The sequence below is a fragment of the Symphalangus syndactylus genome, chromosome 12 (assembly GCF_028878055.3).
Source record: "Symphalangus syndactylus isolate Jambi chromosome 12, NHGRI_mSymSyn1-v2.1_pri, whole genome shotgun sequence".
Lineage (NCBI taxonomy): Eukaryota > Metazoa > Chordata > Mammalia > Primates > Hylobatidae > Symphalangus > Symphalangus syndactylus.
In genome coordinates this window covers 21,992,806-22,008,753 of record NC_072441.2, presented here as the reverse complement: position 1 = coordinate 22,008,753, position 15,948 = coordinate 21,992,806, and the positions used below count along the sequence as shown (strand labels likewise).

At 45.3% G+C, this 15,948-nt stretch overlaps 1 protein-coding gene across 3 annotated transcripts; it reads right to left on the bottom strand.

The window, feature by feature from the left end:
• Positions 1–12,094: 12,094 nt before the first annotated feature.
• Positions 12,095–15,315, bottom strand: GADD45A (growth arrest and DNA damage inducible alpha). 3 transcript variants are annotated; one of them, XM_063624021.1, is made up of 4 exons: positions 14,880–15,240; positions 14,294–14,395; positions 13,818–14,055; positions 12,095–12,766 (listed from the first exon to the last, which is right to left on the bottom strand). In XM_063624021.1, the coding sequence occupies exons 1-4, from the start codon at positions 14,921–14,923 to the stop codon at positions 12,653–12,655; spliced, it is 498 nt and encodes a 165-aa protein (XP_063480091.1). In that variant the 5' UTR covers positions 14,924–15,240; the 3' UTR covers positions 12,095–12,652. The 3 variants fall into 3 exon arrangements, with proteins under 3 accessions (XP_063480091.1, XP_063480093.1, XP_063480092.1); XM_063624023.1 differs by lacking the exon at positions 13,818–14,055 and having other exon boundaries at positions 14,880–15,315; XM_063624022.1 differs by lacking the exon at positions 14,294–14,395 and having other exon boundaries at positions 14,880–15,258.
• Between the last annotated feature and the right edge of the window lie 633 nt (positions 15,316–15,948).

Here is a 15,948-nt window from a genome sequence, read left to right as displayed (position 1 = left end):
CTGTGTCAGTGCCTCATTGTATCATCCTACTTGCATTTTGCTCAATAAATGAATAAAAGACCATTTCTCTTCCCCTTTCCCTTCCTTCACTCAGTTAACATTTTCTGAGCACCTCCTGAGAGCAAGCTGCTGAGAGTCAGGCTCCCATGACACCCGAATGAATAAGACTTACACCAGCCCATGTCACAGTCTGACCAAGGAGGGTGGGAATGACAGATATGTAAACTAATCATCGTCGTATCATGTGGCAAGTGCCATAACTCAGGTGAACAGAGTGCTGTGAGAGCCCAGAGGAAAGGGACTAGCTCCACATCGACGAAGACCTCTGAAAAGGCTTCCACGGGTGGTGATGTTTGGGCTGAGAGAGAGAGGAGCGGTATGCGTTGGAATGAGGTCCTGGGAGGAGATGAGAGGAGGACTGGAAGCCAGTGTGCAGAAGGGCCCCGATCCTGCCCTCCCGCCCTGCTTGCCTATCCTGAAACCAGCAAGGGAGCTAGAGGCTGCTGAGGAGTGATGTAATGACTCTGACCTGTGGAGGGCTGTTTCCCATCCTGAGACCAGCTGGGGCAGTGGAAACTGATAACAAATGGAAAGGTCATTAGATGGTGGTGACTCATATTCACTATGTGTTTGCTGAAGGTGCCCTGCCTCCTCTTCTGCCCCTTCCCCCAGGGCTGGGATTCCCACAGAGATGAGGGGAGGGCAAAATCATCAAAGAACAAGGGTGGGAGGCAGCCAACAAGCCCCAGGCTATGAACCGGACACACTACAGAGATGGCCCCTGCTTCTGAGAGCCAGCACTCCACACTTACAAAAGGTAGGCGCAAAAGACAGCGGGGCCCTTTCCAGTAAAAGATTGAAGGATTTAGATACATCGGTTTTGAAAAAGAGGCAACAACTAAAAAGCACTTTTTTACTGCTTCTGACCAAATTACAAAGTTCTTGTAACTCTCAGTGGAGGAGAGTTGGGGATGATGGATGGAATTGGGTAGGGTGAGTTTTTAAAAGATGGGAGGAGGGAAGGCAATGAAGCTGGGAGAGGCAGGTGAGATGTATATTTAGCCTTAACACGGACAAGAAACCCAGGCCTGCGGGTAGTGATTGGAATTCAGTGTGGAGATGCATGTCACGGGGCTTTCCACCTCTGCTGGATATGTGCCATGATCAGTTTTTCCCTGGCAGGAGGGTCAGTTACACATAAACACATGGATATTCCCTCTAAACCTTTTTAGTTGGGGTTCTATAATCCTTGTTTGCGGCCAGGCGACCGTCTTTTGAGTATTTGTCCCTCACTCCCTATGCCAGGATTATAATCTCTTGGCTTAAAACTCTGACCATGACCGGGCGCGGTGGCTCACGCCTGTAATCCCAGCACTTTGGGAGGCCGAGACGGGCGGATCACGAGGTCAGCAGATCAAGACCATCCTGGCTAAACACGGTGAAACCCCGTCTCTACTAAAAATACAAAAAATTAGCCGGCCTGGTGGCAGGCACCTGGAGTCCCAGCTACTCCGGAGGCTGAGGCAGGAGAATGGCATGAACCCGGGAGGCGGAGCTTGCAGTGAGCTGAGATTGTGCCACTGCACTCCAGCCTGGGCGACAGAGTGAGACTCCATCTCAAAAAGAAAAAAAACCTCTGGCCATCTTTGTGGAGCCTGGTCCCACCGTGAGTTCTAGCTGTCTTTGCACAGCCTGGCACGGCTAGGGCCTTGCGCTTGTTTTCAGAGCGTGGCCATACTTGCTACTGTACCCCTTTACCACTGTGAGCAGCAAATAACCTTTGCCTTCAGATGAGCCCTCTGTTACCCTAATTACTTTCTCCTTATCTGAGTCATTTAAATCCATGAAGGTCGTTTAACTTTAGGCCAGCCCTAGGCAACGTGCAGTTAGTCTAAGGAACCCTCACCTCAACTGCCCATTTTTTTCAAAAATTTTTTCTGCCCTGGAGGAAAATGCAGTCCAAGTAAATTTATGCAAATGTGCAAATGAATTAATATATCGGCCTGTGGAGGACCACTGGCACTGTCAAATACAACTCTGGAGAGAGTGATACTTAGCACAAAGAAATGGAAGTTCATAGTGAAGTTTAGACATCACTGAGAATTAATTTTACATATGAAGCATTCCTACACCCTTTAAATCCTCCTAGACAGTCTATTGAATGATGAAAGCAATTAATTGAAATGGTTGACATCCATAATGGAAGATGCCAGGTTTATAAGTCCAAGAGATTTTCAGCTGAGACATCTATGTGCACAATGATACTTTTTATTTTTATTTATTTATTTATTTATTTTTGAGACTGAGTCTCCCTCTGTCGCCCAAGCTGGAGTGCAGTGGTGTGATCTCGGCTCACTGCAACCTCCCCCTCCTGAATTCAAGCAATTCTCCTGCCTCAGCCTCCTAAGTAGCTGGGGTTACAGGCATGTGCCACCACGCTCGGCTAATTTTTTTGTATTTTTAGTAGAGACAGGGTTTCGTCATGTTAGCGAGACTGCTCTCAAACCCCTAACCTCAGGATATCCATCCACCTCGGCCTCCCGAAGTGCTGGGATTACAGGTGTGAGTGACTGCACCCGGCCCCATGTTGCCACTTCTGATCTCTAGAGCCAATCACCTCCCATCCCTCCACACACACACCCTGCTTCGTGATAGGAGGGCATCATCTGCTAAAAGACCCTAAATATGGTCCTAACAGAAGACATTCGCCAACTGTGTGACATCACAAGGGCACTGTGGATCCATCAATTTGTGCACTAGGGCAAGCCTAAAGCAGTCACTCCCTGAACAAATGTGGGCAGTGCTACCTCCTCTAAGCCAGGCATTGACAGACTTGTTCATTAATGTCCCCGACCTTAAGTAAAGGTTGGCATGTGAGATTTAGGTAGTGCACATGTTAATTTGTTAACATTCTACTAATTGTGTAGTTTTATATGTATTAGGAAAACCAGAACTAGCACAAGTTGTGATAGAAAGTTTCCTTCTAAAATAGATAGAAAGTTTCCTTCTAAAATAGATAGAAAGTTTCCTTCTAAAATAGATTTAAATAAAAAGTAAGCCAATTTGTATTTTTTAAAATGTAAGTATGTAATAGCATGCCTTTGATTTGCATATGGAAAAAGTTGTCATGAATCCCTACAATACAAGCAAGTAAAAAGACAAGCATCCCCTTTGGGAATCAGCTCCAAGAATCAGCCATGTCGGCCGGGCGCGGTGGCTCATGCCTCTGATCCCAGCACTTTGGGAGGCCAAGGCATGCAGATCACGAGGTCAGCAGATCAAGACCATCCTGGCTAACATGGTGAAACCCCATCTCTACTAAAAACTACAAAAATTAGCCGGGCGTGGTGGCGGGCGCCTGTAGTCCCAGCTACTTGGGAGGCTGAGGCAGGAGAATGGAGTGAACCCAGAGGTGGAGCTTGCAGTTAGCCGAGATTGCACCACTGCAGTCCAGCCTGGCGACACAGTGAGACTCTGTCTCAAGGAAAAAAAAAAAAAAAAAAAATCACCCATGTAAAGCAGACAGGTTCACATTTCTACTTTTAACCTTGAAACATTTTCCCATGGCCAATGCGCTAGAAGTGCTTTGTTCTATATAAACATTTTAGATCCGACCTTGGTGATGTATGTACGTTTCAACACTGGCCATGCAACATCTGTCAACATTTGTAGACATCTGTGCAAGGCAGTGAGGAACACTGAACTCCAGACACGAGGCTGGGCATTGTGCACATGTTCTCCCATTTAAGCCTCAAAACAACTCTTTAAAGGAAAGTAGATGTGATTTAACCCCATCTTACAGATGAGGAAACTGAGGCTCAGAGAAGTTAAGAAAATGGTGCTAGATCCGACAACATAAAAGGGCGGGTCCTAAGTACATACCCAGGCAGATTTTACAGCCCATGGACTATCTTAATATTTGTAGTATGGTTTGAATAAGGGAAAACAAACAAACAAACAGTAACTTTGGTAATTGTTAGATTAAGTAAAAGGTGAGGTAAAGAAGTCCTTTACTAATCATGGGTGTAATATCCTGGGCCTTAAGAATAAACAGTGCTGTATTTCAGGCATTTACTGTGACTAGGTACTGTTCTTAGCATTTTGCATCAGTTTATTTTTTTTTGGTGGGGGTGTGGTGGTGGTTGTTTTTTGTTTTTGTTTTGAGACAGAGTCTTGCTCTGTTGCTCAGCCTGGAGTGCAGTGGCAAGATCTGGGCTCACTGCAAACTCCGCATCCCAGGTTCAAGCGATTCTTCTCCCTCAGCCCCCCCAGGTAGCTAGGATTACAGGCATGCACCACCATGCCCAGCTAAATTTTGTATTTTTTGTAGACAGGGTTTAACCATGTTGGCCAGGCTGCTCTCGAACTCCTGACCTCAGGTGATCCACCCGCCTTGGCCTCCCAAAGTGCTGGGATTACAGGCATGAGCCACCACACCTGGCCTGCATCTGTTAATTTATTTAATTCTCACAACAAATCCAGGAAACAGCTACTCCTATTATTCCTACTTTACATATGAGGAAATAGAAGCCTGGAGAGATCCAAAAGTATATTGGATATGTTTTCAGAAAACCATTTTTCAGGGTCGCCAGTGTGATGTAAGAGAAGGAATACGTATCTTGGAATAAGGAAATGCACGTTCTGGACTGATCACTACTCATTTACTGTGCAACCTTAGGACACTTATGACCTCTGATTCCACTTCCCCATTCACTTTTTAAAAAAAGATTTAGGCTAGGTAATTTTTAACATTTCCTCTAGCTTTAAATTGTATATAAATCTGTAAATCTGAGAGGAGATCAACCCTCTTGCCATCTCCACCCCAAGTCCTTTTACATTTTCCTCCTTGAATTGAAAATCAGGAGAAGAACCAAAGTCTAGTGTATGGAGCCAGAGGAGGGCATGTGGGTTTGTTGTGTGTAATTATAGGTATTTAAAAGATATTTAATCACCTCCTGATAGTTCAGCTACTGGCTCATCAACAGGTCTATAAAGAATTTTAAGGAAAAATGAATTATAGAAAAGCATTTTGAATATTGACAGCCTACCACTAATAGATTTAAGGAGCAAAGTTCTTCCACAAACTTCAAGTGTCAGTAGCACCTTATGAGTTCATAAAACATAACTACAAAAAGAAAAATAGCCCACTCAAACATTAAATATGAATGACAGTGCGTTTGGTTTATAGAAGCAGAACAAAGAGAAATTTATTTATTTGTTGAGCTCCTACCAGCATTGTGGTGGGTATGTCCTGGGATAAACCCAGAAAACACAAGGATGGTGGGAGTGGGGGTAACAGGTGCGGGGGCAGTAGGAAATAAACAGATAAATTGCTATGCAATATGGTAAATGCTATCATAAGAAATTGTTCTGCCTGAATGAGCCAGAAAAGATTTCACAGAAGAGATAATATATTAGTTGGACTTTGAAGAACGAGTAGGAGTTTGTTGGTAAAGAATAGGGAAAGGATATTCTCAGCAGGGAAAAATAGTGTGTGCAAAAGCCCCAAGATCTAAGGAAGAGTGGAGTGCTAGAGCAGCAGGGATCTTTGCAACAGAAGTATGGGAAGGAGAATGTGGACAAGGCTGGGAAGGAAGTTTGGCTCAAATAATCAAAGGCCAAGAGTTTGTATTGAATTATATGGGGGGAAGGTAGTTGCTAAGAGATTTTTTTTTTTTTTTTTTTTTTTGAGGCAGAGTCTCGCTCTGTTGCCCAGGCTGGAGTGTAGTGGAGCCATCTCGGCTCACTGCGACCTCCACCTTCTGGGTTCACGCCATTCTCCTGCCTCAGCCTCCCGAGCAGCTGGGATTACAGGCGCCCGCCACCACACCCGGCTAATTTTTTGTATTTTTGGTAGAGACGGGGTTTCACCCTGTTAGCCAGGATGGTCTCAATCTCCTGACCTCATGATCTGCCCGCCTCGGCCTCCCAAAGTGCTGGGATTACAGGCGTGAGCCACCGCGCCCGGCCGGTAAGAGATTTTTAAGCAGAGTCTTGACATGAAGATAATTAGAATGAACAAGGAAAATAAACTAGTGAAGAAAAACTGGAGGTCATGTTTCTAATTTCAGTGGGGAGTAGGGAGTGGGGGATGGTATTCACTATTCTTTTATTAGTTCTTCAACTCCTTTCCATTCCAAATCCTTGTCACTCTCCTCCAACCCCACCCCCTATTTACATCCTCTGTGATCTGTTTCTGTCTACCTCTTCAGCCTGCCTTTCTCCCCTCCCTTCCTTAAATACTTAACCCCCTAACAAACACCACAGAGCCCCACACATGCCTCACCCCTCACCCCAGTGAGCTCCTAAATGCTCTTCAAGACTCACCTCAAGCATCACCTTCTCCTGGAAGGCTTCCTGACCACCCCCTACACACGCGCGCGCACCCATTGTGCATACTCATGCTTGCCGTGACACCACTCTGGCTTGGAAATTATCTGTGTCTGTCAGCTTCCTATCGTTCCCACAGTAAACTGCAGGTAGCAACTGTGTCATGAAAATCATCTTTTTGGAGCAAGCTCTAGCACAGTACTTGATACACGGTACTTACGTTCTCACAACCTTGATTTTGAACAGAAACTGTTCTGATAGCCTGAATGAGAGATAAAGAACTAAATTAAGTTAATGGAAATGGAGAGGGGAAACTAGATTAGTGAAAATTAACATAATTAAATTGGATGGTGTCTTGCTGAATTCAGTTATGCTGGGCTGTGTAGTTTACCGGGTGGTTTATTTTTTACTTATATAACTAATTTGCAAGCCAAACAATTAAATATTAATGAAATATAAACATGCATAGAAAATCACCAGTTCATGGAAGATGCAATTATTAGTAGCTTACACATATTGACTGCTTCCTGGAAGTGAGCTAGGTTCTTTCTATGCATCGTTTCCTTTCCTTTTCACCATAACCCAATGATATGAGCCTTGTTCCTTTCCCTTGTTTTACAGGAGAAATAACTGAGGCTTCAAGAGTTACACTAACTTTCCCAAGTTCCAGCTAGGATCCAGGATTCAAGCTCAAGTCTTTCTGCCTCTAAAAGCCCACCGTCTTTTTTCTTCATTTTTGTTATTCTTTTATTTCGTATAAAAATAGGATCTTGCTATGTTGTCCCAGCTGATCTCAAACTCCTAGCCTCAAACAAGCCTCCCAGCTAGGCCTCCCAAAGTGCTGGGATTACAGGCTGGTATTAAGACAGTGGCCTGGAGTGGCGGCCACTGTCTTAACAGCTGTACTCTTGTTCTTATCTTTTGCTAGCCCTGTCCTTCACAGTGATATAAAGAAGCAAAGTCAAATCAGAAGACGTCCAGATGACCCATTTCTTGCTGAGTGCTCATTTCAGTGATGGTAAGATGACTACAACATGGTGATATAATCGTGTGTTAAGTGATGATACTAAGAAAGTTTGCTGCTTTTCTGTATAAATTCTTTCTCAGACAATCTAGGAAAGATATTAGCATAAAAGCATACAGGGACACGAAGATCAACTTTCCAATGATGCTTAGAACTTTCCCAGTTCTAAGATGAACAAAGACAGTTCTTAGAATTCTCCCCTGCCTGTTTTTTGTCTCCTTTAGCTTTCCCAAGGCTCTGCCCCACTTATTGGAGAAGTAAAAGATTCGATTCAATTAGTTTCATCCTTCCCCAGTCTAATCTTTGCTGTCTGGTTTGCCTCTTTGAGAGACTGACCTAGCATCAAGAGGACTGAATTCACAGTAAAATTTTGATTCTTCCACTTCCTTGTCATGGGACCTTGGAGGTGTCTCTTGATTGCTCTGAGCCTCAGTTGCTTTAGCAGAGAATCAAATGAATTAATAAATGTGAAAATCCATGAAAGGCAGAAAGTACTAGTGGTTGTAAGAAAAATGGAAGTGGCCGGGCACGGTGGCTCACATCTGTAATCCCAGCACTTTGGGAGGCCGAAGCAGGAGGATCACCAGGTCAGGAGTTCAAGAACAGCCTGGCCAACATGATGAAACCCTGTCTCTACCAAAAACATAAAAAATTAGCCGGGCGTGGTGGCATGCATCTGTAATCTCAGCTACTCGGGAGGCTGAGGCAGGAGAATTGCTGGAACCCGGGAGGCAGAGGTTGCAGTGAGCCGAGATCGTGCCACTGCACTCCAGCCTGGGCAACAGAGTGAGACTCGGTCTCAAAAAACAAACAAACAAAGAAAAAAGGAAAAATGCAAACTGGAAGCCCCACTTACTTCTCAGCAGCCACGGTGTGCCTGACACTGAGCAGTGCTCATTGTGTAACAATAACAGATTTTAATCATGCTTGTCAGCTTCCCCCTCGTCTTCAAAGTGCCTAGCACCACGTCTAGCACAGAACAGGTGTGTTGATTTGTCAGTTCAAGGAGAGGTAAGAACCATTCTGTTTGCAGACTCTCCCACCTTTTGTGCAGTGATCACCTGGGTTAACTTGTAAATTCTCTGTCTGCAGGTGGCAAATGGTTCTGGTACACCTCTTCCTGGGAATCCCTGCAATCTTTGCAGAGAAATATGCATCCCTTTTGGTGGGCTAACATCAAGGGAAACTGGAAACTGACCATGTAGAAGCTTCTCCCTCCCTAATCCCTGAGATTTATAAAGAGAGCTTGGAGAGAGCATTCATTATTTCTCAAACTTCCCTTATAAGAATTACCTGAATTACTTGTTAAAAACATATACATATATATAAAATTTTTTCTTTTTCTGGGGCTTGAATCAGGAAAAATAAATTCTGAGCCTTATTCCAGCCCCACTTAATCTAAAGCTTCTGGGAATGGGTCTTGAAAGTTATATTTTTAACAAGCACGTCAGGGCCTTATTTCATCCAAACAGTTTGAGAAATTCTGACAGTGTAAACTCTTCATTTTACACAGGAAGATTCTAAGCCCCAGTCTGAGTTGGTGGGATGGGGGCGAAGGGTGGACCTCACATGCCTAATAGGATGATGGATGGAAGCTTACACGAGTCCAGCAAGCTAGAGTTATAACAGGGAGGGGTGAGGTCTGCGGCAAACTGGAAATCCAAGTCCAAAAGGGAGGGGCCTCCTCTCGGCTCCAGCGAATTTGCTGCCACGGAGTGTGGACCCACGGTTGCCAGTATAGCAAATTTTCAAGAAACAATAAAAGTCTGGATTTTGCTAAGAAATTTTCCCATTTTTAAATGTTTACAACTGATCTTTAAAAATTGTTATACGTTGTGTGGTCCAAATTTCTCTTGGCTACCAGTTTCCACCCTCACATTAGGACTTTGTAAGCTATAGCGTCATCTTTTCATGTCTGTCTCTTGGTGGTGACGGCATCTGTCTCTTCTCTTAGTTTTACCAATTAATTTTAATGGCTTTCTATCATCTAGTAGAAAAGAAGCTTGGCCTGCCGGAAAATCGCGCTCTGGTTTGTACCATCTTTCCCACTCCATCACCCGTCACTGGAGGACATGTTCGCATCCTGGTCTTGCCACTTACAATATGATTCTGGGCAAATTAAGATCTCTGTGTGTCAGTATTTTCACCTTCAAAACGGGGCTAATAATAGTACCTACTCCCACAGGGTTGTTGAGGGTGCTAATGAGTTCCTGTCGATAAAATGCTTAGATCAGTGCTCAGGATGTAGTAAATCTTGTATGAGTGTTGCTGTCACCCAAAAGCTAGCTCCAAACATGCCTTCAGCGTGTACCTTCCTGAGCTATACTTCCTCCTCCTGGAGTAAATGCCCTTCACATTCAGCTGGCAGATCTCTTCATCTTTCAGGTCTCACTGAACCTGGCAAACATTCCCTGGCCCCAGGAACACTTAGGTCTTGAATATACTCATTATCACTTGTCACCTAGTATTACAGGTATCACGTATCCCTACATCCTTAAAGGCAGCTGCTTTTTCACCTTTGTGGCCTTGGGACCTAACACAGTGCCAGGAAGATGATAGGCATTCAATAAACAGCAAGATTGAAATGAACATGCTTATCTTTTTTTTAATGTGCTTAATGATTTCCTAATAGATTGTCAACTTAACGACAAATGCTCTAATAGGCCACATCTTTGTATTCTTCGTAGCACCTAGCAAAATTATATTCGATCTTCAATCAATCGATCACATTTTTGTGCTGTTTGCAAAATACGATGCTAGCTTATGAACAAAGAGTTTACAACCTTTTTCTCCATTCCATTCCTATATGCCTTCTGGAGATTTCTATCCTTTGAACTTCCAGAACAGTTCTCTGGGCCTTTCTTATGTTGCTGGTAATTTTCTGTTTTGTATCTATGTAGTGATACAAAGTCCTTGAGGCCAGAGTGTGGGTCTGATTTTTTTTTTTTTTTTGGTAGACTTCAATATAACCAGCATAGTCCCTTGTCCACAGTAAGCACTCGCTTAATATTTCTTGGTGGTTTTCATGAATACGACCTTTTCACAGAGGTTCTTACATTTACCAAAGTATTGTTAAAAAGAAAAAAGTATTCACTTCTTTGAGGGATACTTGCTTGGTGTCAAATCATGCCACTGAGTTTTGTTCATTTGAAGAGAACTTATCTCCCAAATTTCAGTCTTTTACCATATATCAAAGAGTAAAATTCGACGTATATAAATGAAAATTAGCAATTATTTCACAAGGGCTCCAGTAAGCATCTCAAAACATGCTTTGGAAATATTTCAATCGACAGTATACAAATAATTCTTTCCTAAAAATGACCCTTTTTTCTTTATTTGGGAACTCAGGTATGTATTATAGGAGATTAGCTACTTTCATGGATCCTTTCATTATAAAAGTTTAACTTACCAAGAGCCTAAGTGTGGAAAGGAGGAAGCAATGCTATTTATGACACTGAGGTGAAGTTGCCAGTGGAAAAATTAGGTATTTTCCACTTTTCAACGTTCAATACACCTTAGGTAGATGAGGGGATTTCTGTCCTTGTTGTAACATAGCTTGCAATAAGTAGATTTAATGGTTTTTAAGGCAACAACTAAAGAATATTGGCATCAATTAGAGATAGAAGCCATCCAGCTAATTTTATATTTGTTTAAAATTAACTGTTTCATGATTGGGTTTTTCAATGCTTTGTTAACTTTGTGTTATGCTCAATTAGGAAAGAAAAACAAGAGTTTAAAAATTTTGAAGAAACCAAATGGCATTAGAGTAATTGCTGAGATTTTCCTCAAAACAGTCTGAAGAATGTGTACGTGCTATTACATATTGCTAAGCATTATGAATTTAGAATAAAGATCAAAAATTCCTTTTGAAAAACATAGTTATATAGATGTACATGTCATAACACAGATCTCTCTGATGCCTTAAGTTTTCCTATCGCTATCACCTGGGTTTTAGAAACAGCCACACTCCATTGAGCACCTATCACGTGCCAGGTAGTTTGTATTCATTATTTCTAATCATTCATTTATTCAATAAATATTAATTCAGCACCTACTGCTTGCTGCCACTTGTGTCAACTACCAGGTTACAGTAATGAACCAGGTATTACCTGCCTTGAGGGAGGTTGCAGAGTTGTAGGAGAGGCCACAAGTCCGCAAGATAGGTAATCTTATCTCCAATTTACACGAGTAAAACAGGATGAAGAAGGACTAATCAAGGCCAGCTGCTACTGTGCTCGTTCCACTTAATATTTCCACTAAGCAAAGCAGCTTTATCCACTGTGTGTATCCACTTTAATTCATTCATCTCTGCAAGAGAGTTTTTACCAAATTGTTGTGAAAAATGTCTGGAAAAAACCTTACTTCAGTGGGAAGGCAAAACACCTTGCTATTTAAAACTCACTGCTCTCAACCTTTTGGTAATGTAAGAAACAAATATTAAATGCCAGTTATGTTTTGGAGTGGGCACTGGATTTTAAAAAGATACAGTAGGTAACTTTGGTCACTCTGTCCTCTCTGCCTCCTCAACATTTTGTGTGTCATCTTATTACGGCACTACTACCATTGATCTTTAATTATTCAAATTTTGCAAGCTGAATCTCTAACCATCCCTTTTTCCTAACAACTCCAACTCCTTTAAATCACCTGCTTTCTGATTATAGCCCTGGCATAGAGCAAAGCGTCAGTAAAATGTGTTTAATAAAGTACAAGTTAAAAGAAACAAGAGCACACAATAAGAAATGATGCAATTATTCATACCAGTTTATTGTAGGTATTGTGTTTCAAAAAATTTATAGCATAAATAACTTTTCATGTCATAAAATAACTTAGTAGAATTTATAATAAAACTTTGAGAATTTAATATCTCATCAAAATACAATAAAATATGGTTTTCAAATATGATTAACCCTTTCGGCTTTTCTTTTACTTGAGGGCATATAAACCAAAAATCCCCAAACTATGGCTGCACATTTAAACTTTAACATATTTGGTTTATTTTAATGTAACTCAACCATCTAAATTAATACATAGTTTTCCTTCCTGCATGGTTCTTTGTAGTTTTTGTTCCTTTTGACTTATTTTTCTGTTTCAACACAGCTTCCTTCTTCATTTCCACCTCTTTCCATCTGCAAAGTCATCTATCTCCGGGCCCCCAGAACATGTAGTTGAACTCACTCAGCCCCTTGACATCAGTTTCTGTAATCCTTGCATCAGTTAGGGAGTAACTGCTTGAGTAACTACAAAGGTATTTCAAAAACTTCAGTGCCATTTGGTTCAGTTATTTTCATTCAGATGCCATCACCGTTCAGGGAGATTAATCACTGGAACCCACTGATCCATGTAGCGACTTTCCCGGCAAAAACAAATAAGTTGACTTAAGGCAGGATCCTTCCATTGAGATGAATGTGGATTCTGGAAACAAATTTAGAAAAATAAACTTATTTTTAAAAACAGTATTTTCTAGTAATTATACTTGTGAGGAGAAAACCCTTGAACATTCAATAGTTTGGCTATGTGACATGGAGACAAATTAGACGCACAAAAAAATTAAAGTTTCTTCAAGGTAGTTGGGTTCCCTGCAAAAGCGTTAAGGGTAATTACCTATTAAACTACACATTGCAAAGTCTGAACCCATGCAACCCATGCTGAACCACATACATGTGTTTGCATATCTGTTCAGTTTTGCATGAGAGTATCATTCACGGGTTTGCTCTACCAAACTTGTTACCCTGACCTGAGTGAAACAGTTTTGAGAAAGAGTTCCATGCTGTGTGCACAATGAGATGAGAACTGCACAGCAGTTAACTGGAATTGCCATCAACTATACTCCAAGAGACAGAGTAGTACTTTTATGGAGTAGCAAAATAATCGGGCTGTCACTTGACTAGACCAGTCAAAAAACAGCAAAATTTAGAAGACAAAAGTAGCACATTTACCCCTGAAAACATAACTTCCCTACCTACCAAAGGTTTTTATCGGGCGGGGGGGAAAAAAAAAGACCCATTAAAAAAAGCAAGATTGCAGAGAAAAAAAATTCCACTCTATCCTCTTAATGTATTTCCAGGGAATTAACAAGGTTTGTCTCCTACACAATTTCTATTTTTAGCTCTGACTGGCAGAGAATGAAGCTGACTCCTTAATGAGGGGTGAGCCAGGAATTCATCTGGCTTTATCTAATCTGCCCTGCTAAAGGAATTAGTCACGGGAGGCAGTGCAGATGTAGGTAGGGGGTAGCTGGGCTGACTGCTGACTCACAGGGATCTCTTCCGCTGCTGGCAGTCCCCAGCATGCTTAGACATGTCCTGTACCAAGAAAATCCTGATGATGAAACTAGTACATCTCGGCTGAAAGTCCAGCCACCCTCCTGACCCCCACCTACCACAGATCCACAGCCAGGCGACCCAGCCCTGACTCCCGTCCTTCCGGGGCTCTACCCGCAGGCCGCAGCCCCCCAGTCCCTTACCGTCACCAGCACGCAGTGCAGGTCCGGGGGCTGCTCGGCGCCCTCGCTCGCCGCGGGGCCAGCGTCGGTCTCCAGGAGCAGCAGCTCCGCCAGCCGGCCCGGGTTGCTGACGCGCAGGATGTTGATGTCGTTCTCGCAGCAAAACGCCTGGATCAGGGTGAAGTGGATCTGCAGAGCCACATCTCTGTCGTCGTCCTCGTCCGCCGCCAGCAGGCACAACACCACGTTGTCGGGGTCGCTGGGGGTAGCGGGCGGGGCCCGTGAGCGCAGAAGCGCGGGCGCCCTCAACCCCTGCCCGGGTCCCCGGGGGTCGCCGCCCTTCCCGCTCGCCCCCTCCCCTCCGAGACGGGCAGCCGCGGGGGCAGAAGAAAAGCGACAGGAAGTGGCGCGGCCGGGAGAGGGGCGCCCAGCCAAGGCGACCTCCCGGGCTGGGGCGGGAAGCGGTGCCACGGGCGACGCGCAAGGGCCCCACTTACACGTTGAGCAGCTTGGCCGCTTCGTACACCCCGACGGTGATCGTGCGCTGACTCAGCGCTTTGCTGAGCACTTCCTCCAGGGCATCCCCCACCTTATCCATCCTACACGCGGGCAAGGGCGAGGGGTCCCGTCAGCCCCGGTGCCCTCGGGGCCATCGCCGCCCCCCTCGCCCGGCACCACGCCCCTCCCTCTCGAATGCAAGCACCACCGCGCACCTGGGCTCTCCGAAAACCCGGCGCTCCCGCGGCCCCGTCACCCCCCATGACCCCTGCACGCCCAAGGACCGGGAGTCCCGTGAGAAGTCCCGAGAGTGCCCCTGCCACAGGCTGCCAGCCGCGGGGGCTGCACGGGCAGCGATGGCCACTGCCGCCCTCTGCGAAGGCCCCGGCGGGGTTCGTTCGGGTTGGGGGCACGCTCTTTCAGTCCGTGGACGCTCCACGGAGAGTCCCGAGGGAGCAAGGGCGGGAGTTGCCCTGTGCAAACTTTTCTGCTTCCTCCCCTGCAAGCCTTCCACAGCCCGGCTGCACCGGGGAGCGCGGGGTAGGTAAGAGAAGTTCGGGCCGGAAGAGCCCGAGGCCGACTCACCTTTCGGTCTTCTGCTCTCCAGCCGAGAATTCCTCCAAAGTCATATTGCAAACTGCAGGTCGCCCAGGGAGAGAGCGCGGCGTGCGGGCTGCTCCTGCCACGGCGAGCGCGCGGGCGCCTGCTTTCTGCACTCACTCCCAGGCGCGGGTCCGGGAGCTCAGGCCCCGGCGCTGTCCCGCCGCCCGCCGCCCGCCCGGGCTCCTCCTCCTGTGCCAGCCGCCGCAGCTCCGGCCACCCCTCCCGCCTGGCTTGCTCGCTCGCTCCCCGGCCCTCGCCTCGCCACCGGCCGCACGACACTAATTGGGCAGCTGCCTCCCAGCCACTGCCTACCAGCCACTGGAGAACAAAGGGCCCCGCTCTCCGGGGTTATCCTGCCAACCCCCAGCCAACCACCTTCCGCCTCATTTGCATGCAGCTTGGCCATTGGACTATGCAAATCAGCCTGCTCCGGCAATTTGACCCCAGCTCCTGGAATCAGGTTGAGAGGAGCGGAAAAGGGAGGAGCCACGCGGGAGGAGAGCCGAGGGGGCGGGGCGGGGGCGGGGCCGAGAGGGGAAGGCGGGTCCCGCGCGCACTCTCATCCGGTTGGCGGGGACCACTGGGGGTGGAGGGCTTCAGCGGAGGCTAGAGGTGGCCTCAGCTTGGGCTGAAGCAGGCTGCCAAGTGTTTTTCTATAATAGTTGCGGGACTTTTTTCTTATTATCCTTTCATGTCTTTTGTTTTAAGGGGTGGCTATTAAAATCTATTTCCAGGGTTAATGCACTGAAGTCTAGTAATTATTAGTAAGCAGGTTACATTAAAAAAGTGTCTCCAGACCTCCGGGGCAAAGTTTACCTCAGAAGTGCTGTTTATCTAAGTCTAGGCGAAGCTGCTTATTAGCAGTAGTATTATTTCGGTGCCCTGATGGCTGGTTTGATTTATTTTTGGAAAGCTGCAAGGGCTGGAAGCTCAAAAAAGAAAAACCAACCCGTTTGTATTCAGGGATGGCAGGGAACCAAGTTAGAATCTTTTCCACAGAAAGCAGAATGGTTTCCCACCTGCCCGGTGTAACTGCGAAATCGTGAGCTGG

Bases quoted from the DNA above. Each gene is read 5' to 3' on its own strand.
- GADD45A (XM_063624021.1), bottom strand. From the start codon at position 14,923: ATGACTTTGGAGGAATTCTCGGCTGGAGAGCAGAAGACCGAAAG. The intron at 14,396-14,879 runs GTGAGTCGGCCT...GCCCGCGTGTAG, and splicing joins GGAGAGCAGAAGACCGAAAG to GATGGATAAGGTGGGGGATG. The intron at 14,056-14,293 runs GTAAGTGGGGCC...CGCTACCCCCAG, and splicing joins GCGGCCAAGCTGCTCAACGT to CGACCCCGACAACGTGGTGT.